This window comes from Nicotiana sylvestris, chromosome 6 (assembly GCF_000393655.2).
Source record: "Nicotiana sylvestris chromosome 6, ASM39365v2, whole genome shotgun sequence".
In the NCBI taxonomy this organism is placed as follows: Eukaryota; Viridiplantae; Streptophyta; class Magnoliopsida; order Solanales; family Solanaceae; genus Nicotiana; species Nicotiana sylvestris.
Genome location: NC_091062.1, coordinates 61,975,330 through 61,993,500, shown reverse-complemented (window position 1 = coordinate 61,993,500; position 18,171 = coordinate 61,975,330). Strand labels below are relative to the sequence as shown.

At 33.0% G+C, this 18,171-nt stretch overlaps 1 protein-coding gene across 1 annotated transcript; it reads left to right on the top strand.

Annotated features, from left to right (window-relative positions):
* Nucleotides 1–9,418: 9,418 nt before the first annotated feature.
* Nucleotides 9,419–13,408, top strand: LOC104231555 (2-alkenal reductase (NADP(+)-dependent)). Its single transcript, XM_009784571.2, has 5 exons — nucleotides 9,419–9,902; nucleotides 10,890–11,067; nucleotides 12,121–12,287; nucleotides 12,511–12,593; nucleotides 12,847–13,408. The coding sequence occupies exons 1-5, from the start codon at nucleotides 9,678–9,680 to the stop codon at nucleotides 13,223–13,225; spliced, it is 1,032 nt and encodes a 343-aa protein (XP_009782873.1). The 5' UTR covers nucleotides 9,419–9,677; the 3' UTR covers nucleotides 13,226–13,408.
* Nucleotides 13,409–18,171: the final 4,763 nt, after the last annotated feature.

Genomic DNA, 18,171 nt, shown 5'->3' with positions numbered 1-18,171 from the left:
TTTATGCAGCAATGGTTCTTTATTTGTTCGTTTTAAAAAAAAAGATACATTTATGCTTAAAAATAATTTAATCCTATTTTTCTATTTTACACTTGATAAAATATTTTTACACTCCGCAAAAATCTTATGACATATTTAATTCTTTTTTTTTGGCAATCCACTAGGCAAGCGCCTAGGGCTAGATTTTATAAATATATAAAAAAAAACAAAAAAACAAAAACAAAGCGTCATGAGGTCTTACAAAATGGAAGAAATAAACCTTGTCGATTACATAATGCCTATTATCAATATTGAGCATCGAGTTCAATATTGAGCATCGAGTTCAATATTGATATCACATATGATCTAATATAATTCCTGAAATCAAAAAATAGCCCTGCATGATGAATGTCCAATATTGAAAACTTGGTCCCCTTTGAAAGCTGATTGCACTTTGCGTTGTAATTGTTGAAACAGCCCATTTCCATGAATAATTTTGTCCTAGTCCTTTTGTTTCAACTCTCACGTTCCAACTCTAATACTGTCCACATGATGTTGAAGTGATGCTGCTTGCATTGCGCTTGTGATGCCCATGTCTGTCCCATTTTGATCCAGTAGTTCATGCCATGTCTCCAAAGCCAAAGACCATTATTACATTCTTCCATAGCTTCTCTATAGTTCTGCCAAATTTTTGCCCAGAAATATCCAGCTGATGCCACTTTTTCACGCATAAGTATACTCCAAAGCACTGCCCAGGTATTTTGGAATGCCCTGTTGTCGTAATAATCTTTGCGTGATCTCCCTTTGCTTCCTCTTGATATATTTTCCTTGCTTGTATCTTGTGGTGTCCTTTTAGCCTTTAGTAGCCAACCAAATTGCCAATTTTGTACCCTCGATAGTACCGTACAAGAGTGTGCATGAATCATTATTTTTACAACCTATGTTGTGCACTGCCCTTGTGCATATTGCTGCTACATTCTCCTTGTTTATTGCCTGAGATGTTGTATTAATCAACCATACTTCTATATTAGCCCAGCTTCTACTCCAACTCTTAGCCCGTGATTATTGCCCATGTCGCGAGTCTGCTTCAAAACCTGCTACTGCTGCATTGTGCAGAAAATCTGAATCTAATGCACAGTTCCAAGATTTAAAATAACCCTGCAGCACTGAAATTTCCATCCAAATAAATATCGAGTTGCCCATAAAATTGCTGCAACTCCCCTTCTGCCTTGTGATCCTGTTCATGGATATCATGCTTGTGCATGCCTCTTTTTCTTCTTCAAGGGAATGAGCACCAAGTGCTAATATCACCCATTGAAGTCGGAGTATTAGGCAACGCATGAGTACATTAATATTTCCTGCACAAAAACAAACAGAGTTAGTGAGAATATATTTCAACATCTTCTCCCCCATAAGGTTGTGATGAAGTTGCCAATTCCTGCTATCCAGATGAAAGCTGTCCCTTGATTCTATTCTTTTTTCTATCTTTAATTTCTTCCCATTGGCCTTAGTGCATTGCATTAATGCCACCAAAAAGGAGTCTGTTAAATAATAGAGCTTAGAAGTAGAATTTGCATCGGCAACGAAAAGAAATAGGATTCCTTGTTGTGTAACACTCTGTCCAACACCTCGAAAGTAATGTGTAATGTCCAAAGTTATGTCCCAGACTTTATGTGTATAGAAAACTCCATCCAAATTTAGAGTCCCAAAACGCATGCTTACTCTGTGGACCATAGTCATTGGCATTTGCAACCACGCTACCTTGCCTTTTGCATCCATATCTTTGCCCTCACCTCTTTTCATTTCTTTTGACTTTGTTTCTCCCTTGTCTCTTAATTTCTTGCTACCTTGATTCTCAGATTTGGGCATAACAATTTATCAACATTCACCAATCTCCTCCCGTGTGTGTCCAAGTGCTGGAAATCATTGCATTCTAAATTGCCCACGTCAAGTGCATAATTTGCCAAATGGTCTGCAAGCTTATTCCCTTCTCTAAAGATATGTGTTATCTCTCCCCTACAATGCTCCAGAATCTTCTTTATGTCTGCAATTTCATCTTCGATGATCCAAGGTGGTTTCCATATCCCATTAATAACATTCTTCATCATCATCGAATCAGGTTCCAACCAAAAGTCATCAATGTTATGTTGCACACATAATCATAGAGCCTCGAGAATAGCCAAAGCTTCAGCTTTTGTGTTCGTGGTCTACTCTATTTCCTTACCCAACGCATATACAATATCACCAGATTCATTCCTCAAACATATACCTATTGAGCTCCTCCCAGGATTGCCCCTTGATGCTCCATCCGTATTGATTTTGATCCTTCCCTCTCTTGGCAGCTCCCATGTTACCTTACTAATCTTCAACTTAGGCATATATCTTTCCACTATTACCAAAATATCTGGCCATCTATGAGGCACATGTTGCAGAATTGGCTTCCTCACCTTGATTAAGGACAGAATGGTGGTGTTAATTTGATATACCACCCTATTGATCGATACTGCTTTTCCATGTTTGTTACTATTCCTTCTTTTCCATAATTCCCATGTAATAATGCTAGGTAATGCGTGGAATATAGGTTTCAATCTTGGAATCACCTTCATTGTCCGGCATTTCACTATGGTTTGTTGTAGGTTCAGTCCTTGCAGAGTCAAACCTGCATTAGAGAAAAAATAGCCCCAAACCTTTCTAGCCGCATATGAATTAAAAAACACATGTGGTATGGACTCCTCATCTGGATTCAAACAACAGCAACATTTTGATGGCATTGAATACCCCATCCTTCGAATCGAATCATCAGAGGCAGTTTCCTCTTCCATAATCTCCACATGTAGACCCTTCACCCACATGTTCTTATAGGTAATAGCATTGTCCTTCCTTCTTCTCAAGTATTCCCAAGCTGGCTTGACTAAAAATGTCCCTCTTGTTTCTAATCTCCACCCTGATTTATCCAGTGCATTGAATTCTCCTGGAGGTGCAACATTATCCAGAATATGAGTAGCTAGATCTTCGGGTAATAATTGATATAATACTTCTTCATCCCAGCTTCCATCCTTCATCACTTCTGACACATTATGGAAATTTTCATCGCAAAGGAAATCTGGAGGAGTAACAAATATAATGATCCCAGCTCTGTCCAATTGTCAAACCAAAATAATGATGATCCCATTTTGAGTTTCCATACTATTTCATGTTCCACAATGTCCCTACACTCAAGCATCTTTCTCCAAACGTGTGATCCACCTTTCCACGGCACTACCATTGCATTTAATTTTTTTAAGTATTTTTGACTCATAAATGAGCTCCATAGGGAAGGTTTGTTCTAAAATTCCACCATAATTTACAAAACAAAGCCGCAGACCATAATTTACAAAACAAAGTAGCATGATGCATATAAATTGCAGATTTTGCTTTATTAACCTTCTGGCCACTTGCTACTTCATATGCATATAGAACTTCCATAATCAATCGTAATGAGGTAGCGTCAGATGATGAAAAATGATCGTATCATCTGCATACGCTAGGTGATTAATTTTAGGGCTCCACTTAGGCAAACCAAACCCACAAAAGTATAAATTCAAATGAAGTGAATTTAAACCTCTTGATAATGCCTCACTCGCTAGAATGAATAAAGTAGGTGACAAAGGATCGCCTTGCTTTACTCCTCTTGTAGATTTAAAGAATCCATGAGCCTGCCCGTTGATGAAAACTGAGTACCAATTGTTGGAAATAATCCCAAATACTAATCCAATGAATCTTTCATCAAACCCCATTTTCCTCAAGACTTTGGTTAGGAACAACCACGATAGTCTATCGCATGCCTTAATCATGTCTAATTTAATCACCATGTTAGAATCTCGTATTTCTATCTCCTTCTTTAAGCCATTGCATGCCTGATTTCTGCTTCCAAAACTCCTCCTCCAGTGCCATGAATTTGTATAGATCTGCTTGAACTCGATGGAGCCTTTCTCTGTTTTCTAATGTAGGTCTCAAAATAAACTGCGATTGATGAACTTTAACTACCTCCTCCTAACTAATAAACTTCTAAAATATGTCCCCAAATGTAGCCTTGCTCCATGTAGATCAAGCTTTTTTCAACTTCTTTAACTTATAGTTAAATAAGGAGAAAGGATTAGCGTGAAAGTCAGCGTTCCAATTCTCTTCAATTACTGAATTGAAAGAATCATTTTTTATCCAGAAATTCAAGAACTTAAAAGGCTTCTTTATAGGGACAACTTCTGACTTCAAAGTAATGAGCAACGGGATGTGATCTAATCATGTCTTTTGTAAATGTTCAATCTCCATTCCAGGCCAGAGATTTTGGAATTCCATATTATCCAAGCATCTATCCAAGCGTTCAAAAATACAATCCTCCTCAGCTCTTCCATTCCACCATGTATATATGCTTCCCTTGAAACCAAGATCAAACAAGTTGCACGTATTCACATAGTGTCTAAAGTCATCAATTTCATTAATGTTTACTGGTAAGCCTCCAATTCTTCCTCATCCCAGATGACATTAAAATCTCCCCCAACAAGCCATGGAAGATTCATGTCACTGGCCAAAGCATAAAGAGAATCCCAAAGTTCAATTCTTTCAATTGCGTCGCATTTTGCATATACCAGAGTTAGGATGAATTCCTACTGATCTTCAGTGTCAAATATCTTCAAAGTTAGTTGTTGCACCATGTCCATAACCACAGTGACTTCATATTTTTCATCAAAAAATGCCCAGATTTTGTTAGACATATTTTTGATGGCAATAGGAAAGTCAATCCTCCTTCGGTATCTATCCAGCTTCCTTCCTTGTTGCATTGGTTCCATCAATCCTATGAACTGGAACTTATGTCTTTTATGCATTGATATGAGCCTTTCAAAGGCTCTCTTTGTATTTACAGAACAAATATTCCAAATCAAAGCATTCATGACTAAATTATGGATTTGGAGATTGTTCTTCTCGTTTGCACCCCAGTTGCTTGTACACTAGGGACTTCCTTATTCTGCCTTTTCTTTCCTCGACCTGCTGATCTGCCTTTTTCCACCTGTCGAGGTAACAAGTCACCTTGTCTTGCAATATGCATAAAATTTTGTGCAGTTGATTCCGCATCTAAATCTTTTCCTTTGTCTATCTGAGATTCTTCTTCTTCTTCTTGAAAATCTTTGACTGCCATCTGATTATTTGATTTTTTTTATTGTTAAACTCTTTTCCTCCTTCTCCTTCATAACAATTTCAGTTGTGTTGGTTGCATTGATTCCACGTGCTCTTTCTTTATATCTTTCTTTTTGATTAATAGCTTTTGAACCACTTCCTTTAGTACCCTCTAGTTGTATTACCTTCTGAGTTATGTCTCCAGGATCAATAGGAATTCCACTGTTCACATTTTCATCCATAGTATCGTTCTTATTAAGGATATTGTGAACCTCCTGTGGCGTAGATTCAATCCTAGGCAGTTACTCATTCCATTTTGAAGAGTTATCCTATTGTTGAGTTGTCACTCGATCATTGTTGGCATTGACACTATACTCTTCTTCATAGTGGACATCTTCCTCAATGTGATCATTCTTTTCCTTGCCATTAACCAAATTATCTTCTTCTTCTTCTGTGTGTTCCTCCTCTTGTGCATTCCATAACCTTCCTTCCATGAATTTAACTCGATCTTGGTAATTCTCCTGCTCTTCAATAGCTTTTGTATCTAGAGATTGTGATGGGGTTTCCTGGTAGGATTGATTTGTAGTAACATTGTTTGGTCCAAAAGCTTTATTTACCCATTGAGATGTTGATTCTTTCTCCTTCTCCTTCTGAGTAATGGCTTTCAGAACCATAATCTCATTTGTAGCAAGGTTATATGCAGGGGCAGCTACATTCAGATGTTTCCCAGGCGTAGTGTGTTTGGTCGATGACTTAGGCTTTCCTTTCCCAGTTGTATTAGGAGTTGGTGATGCTGTACTTTGTGCCACTAATGCCAATTCATTATTGGCATCCTGTTGTCCTTCCTCAACTTCTAATATTGCAAATTGGTTAGTTGTTTCTACCTTTTGAGTTGCCATATTCTCCACTGGAAGATGTTCTTTTTCGATTTCTACTGTGACAATTTCGCTGCCCGTAACTGTTTGTCCTGCAGTATTACCTTTCTTTGCATTATTATCCCTTATCTCCTTCCATTGTTCTTTACCTTTGCCAAGTATATTTTCAACGATCTTACCACTAGATAATATCATTAGAGGGCCTTTTTGATTAGCATTAGCAGTAGCAGTAGCCTTTTCAACCTGTTTTCCAGCTTCATCATCATAAGCTTCCTTACTTTCCATCAATTCTGGATGTAATTTCTAGCACTCCTTGATATCCCGTCCTTGCAATTTGCACTCCTTACAAACATTTTCCTGCTGCTGAACAGTTTTGCTTTCCATTAATTCAGGATGAGTTCTCCAACATTCCATCCTATCGTGCCCTTATAACTTGCATTCTTTACAATATTTTGGTAGGTAATCATACCTAATCGTTATCCACTCAGTTCTTATTTCCCCTGTTGCCTCATTAACAACATCCATACGCACCTTTGTAGGGAGATCAGTTAATAAATCAACTAAAACCTTAACTCAGGCACAGCTTGGTCTTGTCCTGTTGATAGTAGCCAAATCAAGATGCATTGGCTTTCCCACAGCATATGCCAATGAGAACAGGCATTCTTTCACAAAATATGTTGGTAGCAAATTTGGAAATGAAATCCACGCCATTACCTTAGGTGTTTCCTCCCCGGCTTTGAATTTAGCATCATATATCAAAGTTCGCAATTGGTATTCATTGTCAGCCTTGTCTTTCACATAATACACACTCTTCGATGAGAATTCAATAAAATTTTGCCATAACGTAAATCGTATTAACACATGCCTGTCACGAAGGTATCCAATAGTACACTCGCCTTTAATTCCACATTGGATCGGTACAATTCGACGTATTTCATTAAGCTCAGCCATCCATACGAAAATTTGCACACTACTGCGTGTTGCAGTCCTTCGATCTCGTTCATTCAATCCACGTCAGCTTTAGTGAACTTCACCATAGGCTTCCCTTGAAAGCACACTGGTCGACAAAATGAAATTGCCTCACCAGAACACTGTTTTGATTGAACCGGTGCATTGATCGTTACTGGTTTCAGGATGTTTGAATAATCTAAAGGCTTATGTATTGTTGTGGTGTTATTAGGGATGGAGGGTGATGCTTGGGAAGGGAGACCAGCCATGGCCTTAGAGGCCATGAATGACCCCTATGTATCTGCTCTTTTTTCTTCTCCCAGAACTGTCCAGTTTCTTTTATAATACAGTGATCTTCGAACCCAGCTCAGCTGCTAAGTAACCATGGAGCTCTTCAACACTCCATATAAATGAGAGAAAAGCTGGACAAACTTCACGCTTGTATTTTCCTGAAGAAAAATTCAATGCTACAGTAACTCGGGAATTTCAAATTAAGATCTGCTGCGGATGGCTATAGATTTTAGGATAAAACCAAAAGGAGGTTGTTCCCAAAGAGAAAGAGGTTCTTTTGAGACCAATCCTGTGATGTTACCTTGCCGGATGCTGGAGTTATGAGGTGTGAATAGTGACGGAGTTACTATTCTGAGTTATGATTTCAAAAGTGAAATTGAGGATTTTTGTATAAACTTTTTATGACATATTTAATACCACAAAATGGAGTAACTAATAATTTTTGGAAAAATGCATAAATACTCCTGACCTATATCCGAATTACCAACTACACACTTTTTCTTTGCGGGAATCCTATTATCCCCATAAACTTATTTTAAATATAATTATTTGCACCATTAACGCTAACAACCAAACTCTTGGCAAGTGGTGAGCTACACGCGCCCCCACATGTATTTTTAGTACTTTTTTATTCTTTCTTCTTTTTCTTATCCTTTTTTCTTATTTCTTATTATTCTCATATATTTTTTGGTTATTTCATTCTTTTTCTTTTTGTTTTGGTCACCGGCGACATAAAATAGTGGTCGTCGGTAGGGGTGTTCATAAAAATCCGAAAACCCGAACCAAATCGAAAACCAAACCAAACCGAACAAAAAAATCGATACTTTTTTGTTTGGTTTAGTTTTGGTTTTGAAATTTAAAAACCGATCAAATTTGGTTTGGTTTTAATAAAAAAACCGAACCAAACCGAATATAGGAGTAGCTATTTTAAATTTATTATTACACCTATATATATGTATACTTTTATACAAAGTTTCAAATTTTTTATAGTAAATGTTAATCGTTTGCACTTTTAGTACAGGTCTTTACCTTTACATTCTAGTTTGATTGGTAGTTTTCTTTTGTTAAGTGTAAGAATCTATTTCATGTTAAAAATATTTTTAATTGTGTCCTTAAATTATTCATCACTATTTAATTCAATCATCATCAATACATCTTGGTAAATAATAGATTTCTCAAAAGGCAATTGATTTGATAGTGTTACGTTGAAATGTGGTCGCCGAAATATGTGTTTGGTAGTGTATGTCTTATATTTAAGAAAAAACCGACAAATAACCGAAAAAATCGAAAAACCGACATAAATTGAATCAAGAAAAAACCGACTTAATTGGCTTGGTTTGGTTCTAATATTTGAAAAACCGACTTACTTGGTTTGGTTTCTTTTTAGGGAAAAACCGATCCAAACCGAACCATGAACACCCCTAGTCATCGGAATTTCACAAACACCATTTTTTCCGGCAACAGATTTTTATCCTGATCTAAGTATGTTTTGTTTTATATATATATAAATTTTTCTTGAAAGTGTAATTTATGTATGGGAGGAAGAGCAAAAGAAATAAAAGCGAATATAAGCTGAGAAAACTTTTTCCAGTTAAAATTTTAATACATCATCTTTTTCCGGCTTGGGAAGGTTTTCCGATGATGAATTTTTTTCCCCAAATCTTAGTGTATTTTGATTTGCTTATGAATAGATCTTTTTGAGAATTTAATTTGTGTGTGAAAAAAATGGAAGAAAAATAGTTAGACAAAGTCGTCGGTAAATGAATATCCGCCGGAATTAGAGAAGAAACGAAAAAAAAAAGTAAAAGAAAAAAGACAAAGAAAAAGGAAAAGAAAAAGGAAAAGGAAAAGGAAAAGGAAATGGGAAAAAAAAGTAAGAAAAATGGTAAAAAAAATAAAAAATTATCTAAAATTATTTTTTCTTGCTTCTCACTCTCCTTTGGGAGAGTGAAATACACACTCTGTCACGTCAACGTTAAATAATTTCATTTAAAATAAGTTTAAGGGGGTAATAGGATTCCCGTAAAGAAAAAGTATGGAGTTGGAAATCGGGGTATAGGTTAGTTATGCATTTTCCCCAATTTTTTCTATGTTATATGAAGGGGAAAAAACAAAAAGAAAGGAAAAAACTAGTACAAAAAACAAACAAAATAAAAAAGAAAGAAAGAAAATGAAGTCGAAATTGTCTCTTGAGTGGAGAAAACCCTTGTACACAACTCCAAAATGTGAAAACACCAACATCAAACAAAAACAAGTACAATCAAAGTTCAAACACACAACTCTCTTCGTATAGATCGCCTACGCCATCCATTACGTCTTCCCATTCTCGATATTTCTCTCTGTACCTATATATACACACGTCCTAACACTCACTTTAACAACACAAACCCTTTTTACACATTATTATTATTATTAACAGAAAAGAAGCGAAAAATGGCAGAAGAAGTGAGCAACAAACAGGTCATTCTTAAAAACTATGTCACAGGTTACCCTAAGGAATCTGACATGGAAATCAAGAATTCCACCATTAAACTCAAAGTTCCAGAAGGTTCTAAGGCTGTGGTTGTGAAGAATCTTTACTTGTCTTGTGACCCTTATATGCGTAGCCGCATGAGGAAAATGGAGGGTAGCTATGTTGAGTCCTTCACTCCTGGCTCTGTAAGTGTTTAGTAATTTTTTTTTCTTGAACTTACCATGACCCATTTGATTTTTTATTCACAAATATGTTGTCTTTTTGTTTGTTAGTCTTGAATGCTTTGGGATTGTTAATTTATTAGTCTTAATGTGAAAAATGATTTACTAGTATTATATTCTGGGTGGGAGGTGGGGACCCAGTTTCTACTGAATGTAATTTATAGTTTAGGTTTTCTTTTTCTACTTTAGTTTATTACTAATCAAAATTGGTAAAACAATCCAAACCAAAAAACTGTTTTTTGTTGCTCTTGTTTGAAATATATTCGAATGTTCCTTAATACCTAGCGTATCTAATTATAAAAATGTACTCTTGTTGCTCTTGTTTGTATTGGGATTATTTAATTAAATTTGTGTTTTATAATTTATTAAAGGCTATTCGAATAGTTTTGACCGATGTTTGGAAAATGTCATCAGATATCAATGTTGGAAGCCATTTAGTTCAGTAAAATTAGTTTAACAAAATCAAAAGGATAAATTTCTTAGAAGTAAATATTATAGGTTGGAGTAAATAAGTTCTTAATGGTAGTGTTTCTATTTGGTCATTTGGGATTAGCCAAAAAAAAAAAGTGTTCATTTGGTTCTTCCTCCTCCTCCTCCAATAAACGTTCTTGTAATTGTTTAACTGACTGTAGAACAACATAGATAGGCTTTCTACTTATTTTTGTGAACTACATACCAATCTAACTGTCATCCATAAAATGCAACCACAAGTAAATCGTGCTGACCTCAAACATACAAATTTAATATTATTTCTTTTCCCCTGTGTTGTTCAAGAACTTGTAGATGTTGTACAAGTTAAGGGTAAGTGGACGGATGCTTTATTCCTTGTTTTTGATGTTTTGGGATCCAGCCCACAATGATTTGAAATATGAAACAGACGGAAACGATTTTCTGTATGGCTAACAGTTTGTCCTATGATAATGTCTCTCATAACTTTCTTTTCTGTTATAGCCTATCACGGGATATGGAGTGGCTAAAGTTTTGGAGTCTGGTGATCCAAATTTCCAAAAAGGTGACTTAGTTTGGGGAATGACTGGATGGGAAGAGTATAGTATTATAACACCTACTCAGACTCTCTTTAAAATTCATGACAAGGATGTGCCTCTTTCCTACTACACAGGAATCCTTGGTGAGTTATTATCTCAATATGCAGAATCTATTGAGTCTGCGGTATATAGTTTAGCAATTTGAAATGGTACTTTCTTTTTTTAACTATAATGCTGCCTCTCTGCTTAAAAATGCTGGAATTGGTCCTCCTGCATTTCATAATCAGTTTTACCTTTATAATGAGTATTTGCACATTTTATCTATGTCTTCTTGATGCAGCTTTCTATTCCATTGAGGAGTTATGAGCATGAATCAGTGTCTTTCTTTTTGTAAAACCATGTGGATAAGCACAACCTTAAGTAATTGAAATTGAAGATTTTGTTTTGTTTGAATTTTGATTATCTAACATATGTGGAGATTAAAGACGATACAACATGTTCATGTACTTGTAGTGTACATTTTTTTATTGCGTTTCATTTTCTGTTCTTCATCTTTATCCTGTTTGTCATGCTTTTACTTGTTTGTGCTTGTCAATAATTACTGCACAGTTGTCTTAAAGAATGCCGTATATGAGTTGGTGAGCCTACAAGAAAGCTCATTTACACCAGATTGATCCTTGGAAAGTTGATACTAGATCCCCGTTTCTTTCATTGAATGCTTACTTTACCTTAAGAGTTGGTCCGGAGGGTTGTATGATCATGTCGTGAAACATGTTTATTGAACTGTGCAGCTTCTCTCGCAAAAAAAAAATGTTCTGCTTCAAAAGGTGGAATAGATTATTTCTTTATTAGATCATGAATAACTGAAGTTTTTAAATGGTGAAAACAGATGATCAGCCGTTTCTAGAATTGTATGTGCTAAATGTTTATATTAGTTCCCTGTTTGTTGGCTGCAGTTGTGCTTAAACTTGTTTTTTACTTAAGATTGTCTCTGAATTCTCCTCCCTATTTTCATGTGTCCTTCCCCCTATTAAAAATAAGTAAATAAATAAAGTACTTATGTAGAACCCTGTGGGAAAAGTTGCTGTTTCTAGTTTGTGGCAAACAATGGATATATTTATCCGTAGGTCAGACAGGATGTGTTGTTGATATAAAAGAGGGAAAAACAAGAGCTCATTAATTATCTGTGCTCGCAGGGATGCCTGGTATGACAGCTTATGCTGGTTTTCATGAGGTTTGCTCCCCCAAGAAGGGAGAAACTGTGTTTGTTTCAGCTGCATCTGGAGCAGTTGGTCAGCTCGTTGGGCAATTTGCAAAGATGCTGGGTTGCTACGTTGTTGGTAGTGCTGGAAGCAAAGAAAAGGTAAGTTCCATTGCGTTGGATCTTCATAGTGTTGAATCTATCTTCATTCTTCGTTATGTTAATCATTGTGCTCCGTCCACCATCAAACCCAAAGGTTGGGGTTGGGGTTGGGGTTAGGGTTGGGTGGGTTATGCCTTTGGGGGGAAAGAGAGGTTTTAGTTTAATAGACCATGATGTTTAAAACTCTTGTTATTTAATGTCTCTTTTTTATTCATTTCCAAAGGTTGATCTGTTGAAGAGCAAATTTGGTTTTGACGAGGCTTTTAACTATAAAGAGGAGCAGGATTTAAATGCAGCTTTGAAGAGGTGAGTAATCTTACTTCCTGCTACAAAACAATCTACCTATTGTACAAAAGCAGTTAAAGATGTTCTGTGAAAAGTATGATGATATTATGTAGATAGTGTGAAACTTATAGAAAGACTTTAAGATATGCCTACGAAAACCGAGGAACATGGATCATTTCAAATCTGGCTTTTCATGAATATGGAACCCCATTCACTAGATTTTAGTGCGAAATTCCTAGACTTGAAGTGACTGGAAATACTGGTTTGTTATTAGGTACTTCCCTGATGGAATTGACATCTACTTTGAGAATGTGGGAGGGAAGATGCTTGATGCAGTTCTTCTGAACATGAAACTCCATGGCCGTATTGCTGTGTGTGGGATGATCTCGCAATACAACCTTGAGCAGACTGAAGGAGTGCACAACTTGTTCTGCCTCATCACAAAACGAATCCGCATGGAAGGATTTATTGTTTTTGATTACTATCATCTTTACCCCAAATATTTGGAAATGGTCCTTCCTCAAATAAAGGCAGGCAAGGTTGTTTATGTGGAAGATGTTGCCGATGGCCTCGAAAGTGCTCCCAGTGCTCTCGTTGGTCTCTTCTCTGGACGCAATATTGGAAAGCAAGTCGTGATTGTTTCGCGTGAATGAATGTCACCAATGGATATCTTTAAATGGTTTATTTGTGTTTAATAAGCTTTCCCTTTTGGTCAAACTTAGTAGAGCTGTTTGTATTTATGGTTGTGAACGCTTTGATTATCATCACTGGTTTTGTTATTGCATAGTGTGTTTGCTTAAGGTGAAAAGAAATAGATCAATCGTTTTTGGCAAGTATATATTTTGTTCATGATCATTCCATATTACCTAGCCACACATGAAATTACTAAAGGATTTCCACTATTCTTCCAACAGTTGCTGCATGGAATTTTTCAAGTATAATTCCAAATTTAGCCTCGGAATGAACCAGTTATGTTGAGTTGACATTTTAGACGGAAAGTCACGTTTAAATATAAAAAATAGAGAGTAATTAATTTTAACCTCAATGTTCTAAAAAGGATACAACAGATGAAGATTTAACATAAACTGTTAAAATAGAGAAATTGGCATGTAGATAGTATAGGGGGTGTACAAAAGGTAACCGACAAATCGCACCAATCAGATAATCCGAGTCAAACCGAGAAAAAAATCCGAGTATGATTTGGTTTGATTTGATTTGGTGTTGGAAAAAAAAAACACGACAATAATTGGTTTGGTTTGGTTTTAACTAAAGAAAGTTAAACCGAAACCAAACCAACCCTGCATTACATATATAGAAATTTTAGATATATTTAATATATAAATATACTTATTGTGATGTAATTTATAAATATTTCTTAAACTTTCTCATAATTTTATCTTTTAAGATATTATTTCAAGGTTGGACTTAGAACTTTGAAATATTCCAATAAGTTTTATAGCCATTAATATTAGTAACTTAAATAATGCTAACAAAAGCCTAAACTAAAATCAAATCAATACTAATACTAACAAAAGATATTCAATTCAATACTACGAACAACAATGTATTGAATATCTATTTTTTATTTTGCAATAATTTAGATAAAAATGCATAACCTATTTTTATTTTTCTTTAGCGTTTAGTCATGTAATTAATACTTCCTTATTAATATACTTATTTTAGCATGGCTTAGTTCTTTTAGATTATGTTTATTTTTATTATGACTTTTTAATTAGCAATATTTACATAATTTTATTGTTTTTATTGTAGAATATTCTAGGATAATGTCATGACACATCTCATATTTTGGATTATTTTCTCAGTAAATACCTTATATAGTTGTATCTTACTAGGATAAAAAGAAATATTTTGAGCACAAGTTATATGTTTTGTGCTATGAAGATTTTATCGGAAAAAAAAAACCAAAAACCCAAGAAGAACCGAGATTGAAAAGTCTGAGTTTTATTAGTTTGGTTTGGTCTTTAGGTTTAATAACCCGACACAATTGGTTTGGTTTGATAATTGCAAAATTCGAACCAACCCGACCTATGTACACCCCTAGTAGATACGACGCGGGTTCATCTGTTGACAAGAAATAGCCAACTTCATGTTATCGGCCCGATTTAACATTTTTAATTAAAACTAGTATTAGGACCCGCACAATACACGAACAAATCATTTCAAATTGTGATGTAGGTTGTTTGAATCATGTGCAAATAACCTTAAAATATAAACTTCTCACATAAAAATTATATAACATGAGAATTTAATTATGAAGTGGGATATGAAATTATTGTTCAAATCTCATAGTAGACAAACAATCTTTTTAATATATATTTGTAGCAACCTACCCCCTTGATTTTAGTACTTGCATTTTGTTCCGCTGTCAATATTAAAGAAGACTAAACATGTCATATTGTGATCTGTCTTGTTCGAGCACATTAGATCATACTATTTTAACAAAAAATTTACTATCACTTTATTTTTATCTGGAAGTCAAATATGTCTTATTCATCACATCATTTTTACGTAAATTCTTTTTTTTTGTTCTTTTCTTATAGTTATTGTTTTATTTATTATTATAGTATCATACAATTTTTTATTAGCTTATAATTAAATTAATGTCCTGCTTATTATCCTTTTAATAGTATTTAATAAAAGTAAATATTTTATTCTTGAAATTTGGTATACTTTTATGTTTTTATCCTCTTATTCATAATATTTTAATCATTTAAATTTATTAGTAATATTTTTAATATAATTTTATTATTTTATTTTATCTATTTTTAAATTAATTTAAAGTATAAGCATCCTCACACTACCTCTATTTTATTTTATACATTCTATTCCCTACTATAAATTTTAATTAGTTTTTATATTAATGTTTTACCTATAACCAAAATAATGTCATATTTTGTTTTAAATTGTAAATTTTAATTAGTTTAAAATATTAATACATAAGTTATTTGATTATCATGTTCCAAATGTATTGAGTTCTCTTATAATTAATTTTGTATTAGATGCAGTTAAATTTTCTTTCTTTTTTAGCTATAAGATACAATTTAATATTTAATTTTTCATTAGTAAATTTTATTTAATCATAGAAAAAAATTCTTAATTGTTTGAACACATTATTTCTAAATATTGTAGTAATATTTTTACTGTCATTTTAGTTCTTTATTTAATATTTTCAAAAACAAAAAAAAAATCTCATCTCAAATTCAAATAATTCTTATCATTCTATTTTCTAAATTGGACCGCACTTTTCAAAAATTATGCTATGCATTCAAACTCAAACTAACTGCACTCGATTCAGATATTAATCATAGAAAAATATTTTCTTAATTGTTTGAACATATTATATCTAAATATTGTAGTAATATTTTCACTGTTATTTTATTTCTTTACATAAATTTTCTTTCTTTTTTATTTTTAAGATACAAATTTAATTTTTGTAAAATTACCGATATTAGAAATTTATTTTGTAATTTAAAATTTTTGTTTGTTATTTTTTTATTTTTCATAAATAAGACTTCAATTTCATGATATTATCCATAATTTGAGCATTCGCATCATAGTTTTACGAACATTCTAGTCTCAAATTTAAATAGTCTTTTCTTTTCATTTCTAATAGTAAATTTCTAATAATTTAAAATAACTTTGCTATTTTTTTAATCTAATATATAGTCTTATTAAGTTTTATGTGGCTTTTCATTAACTTGTAACTTTATTTAATATCATTATCAACTACTTTTTTTAATAATATAAGATAAATATATAATTATCTAATTCTAAAATAAACATTTTTTTAAAAAAATATGGTTCTAAAATTTTAAATTATTTAAAATTTAATAATATTTTTAAGTATTGTAAAATTTACTTTATTTTATTTTCTAAACTTATGATTTATAAATGTCCTTACATTATCTCCAATTTATTGTTATTGTTCAATATTTTTAGTTTTTGATTTTACTATTAGACTTGAGTTATGTGGATTTATATTATGACTTTTCTTATCATAATATATAAAACTTTCTCATCTTAAATTTAAATAAATTTTACCCTTTTTCCTATGATAAAAATGTGAATTTTTATTTTTTTCTCTACTTATTCTTTAAGTTTGATTTTATATTATTCAATACCTAATATTATTATATTGTCATGTGAATTTTTATTAGCCTGTTTGAATTTAATATCTATTTTTTTCACACTCATTCTAATATAATACAGATAAAAATTTAAAAACTTTCTCATCTTAAATTCAAATAATTTTTATCATTCTATTTTCTTAATTGGACCATATTTTCAAAAAATTATGTTATGCTTTCAAACTTAAACTAACCGAACTCAATTCAAATATCATAGAAAATATTTTCTTAATTGTTTGAACACATTAGATCTAAATATTGTTGTAATATTTACGTATAAAATATTTGTTTGCACAATTTATCAATATTAATATGAATTTATTATTCTTGTTATTAAAATATCTTTTACTGATATAATTTTTCTCTTACTTTATAAATAATTTGTATACTTTATGTAAGTTCTTATTTTGCTACTTGAATTTATTTAATTGTTAAACTCAATAAATATTTAATATCTTAAGTAAATTTTAGTTTTATATAAATAGTCACAGGTTATCTCAATTTATGTCTTTATATTTTTTATTTTTTTCTATTATAGTTTTTTAATTAATTTTTCACATCCATATTTCTAGCTAATATAAAGAAAATCTATGAGTGTATCAATATATAGATATAAATATAGATATATAAATTTGATTTGTCTAAGATCTATTTAGATTATGTATAAGATTCATTAAACTACTTTCATTAATTATGTTTCTATATATAATTTCTAATTATTAATGTTGTCCTAAAATTGCCAAGTGACATTATTTTAGCTTGTCACTTGGCTTAACCACAATGCATACTATATAATATAGAAGTGGAAAAGGTTCAATTCTATCTTTAAATTATCCGAAATAGGTTACTTATACCCCTCGATAAAATTTGATATCAATTATGCCTTCACCGTCTAAGTATTGGATCACTTATATCCTTAGTGGCTAACAGAACTCCACATCAACTTTCACTTCTGAAAAGAGATCCCACATATTGATAAGCCCGACCCAACCTCCGTTTAACCTGACCCGAACCAAATAGACCCACGTTTAATGTTAAAACAAAATTGACCCCTCATTTTTTTAATCCACCGTAAAAAATACTCCTAAACGGCAATTTGGACAAGGCTTCAACAGGGTTTTCTGTAACGACCCAATCGATCGTTTTGAGTATTTGCATTCCGTTCAGCTGTTTGAATTCTTGAATAGCTTCATATGATATATTTATGATTTGCGTGTATCGTTGGTTTTGGTTTTCGGGTGATTCAGAATTGATTTAGAAGCATGATTCTCATTTTAGAAACTTTAAGTTGGAAGAGTTGACCAAGTTTGACTTTTGAGTATTTGACCTCGGATCGGAGTTTTTATGGTTCTGTTAGGTCCGGATGGTGATTTTGGACTTGATCATATCCCCCGATTTGCATTTGGAGGTTTCTAGAAGGTTTTGACACTATTTGGCGAAAGTTGAAAATT

What these genes read in the sequence shown, in the direction of transcription:
- LOC104231555 (XM_009784571.2), top strand. Translation starts at nt 9,678, where the DNA reads ATGGCAGAAGAAGTGAGCAACAAACAGGTCATTCTTAAAAACTATGTC. An exon ending in GTGCTGGAAGCAAAGAAAAG is followed by an intron (nt 12,288 to 12,510) that starts GTAAGTTCCATT and finishes TCATTTCCAAAG; the next exon opens with GTTGATCTGTTGAAGAGCAA. An exon ending in TTAAATGCAGCTTTGAAGAG is followed by an intron (nt 12,594 to 12,846) that starts GTGAGTAATCTT and finishes GTTTGTTATTAG; the next exon opens with GTACTTCCCTGATGGAATTG.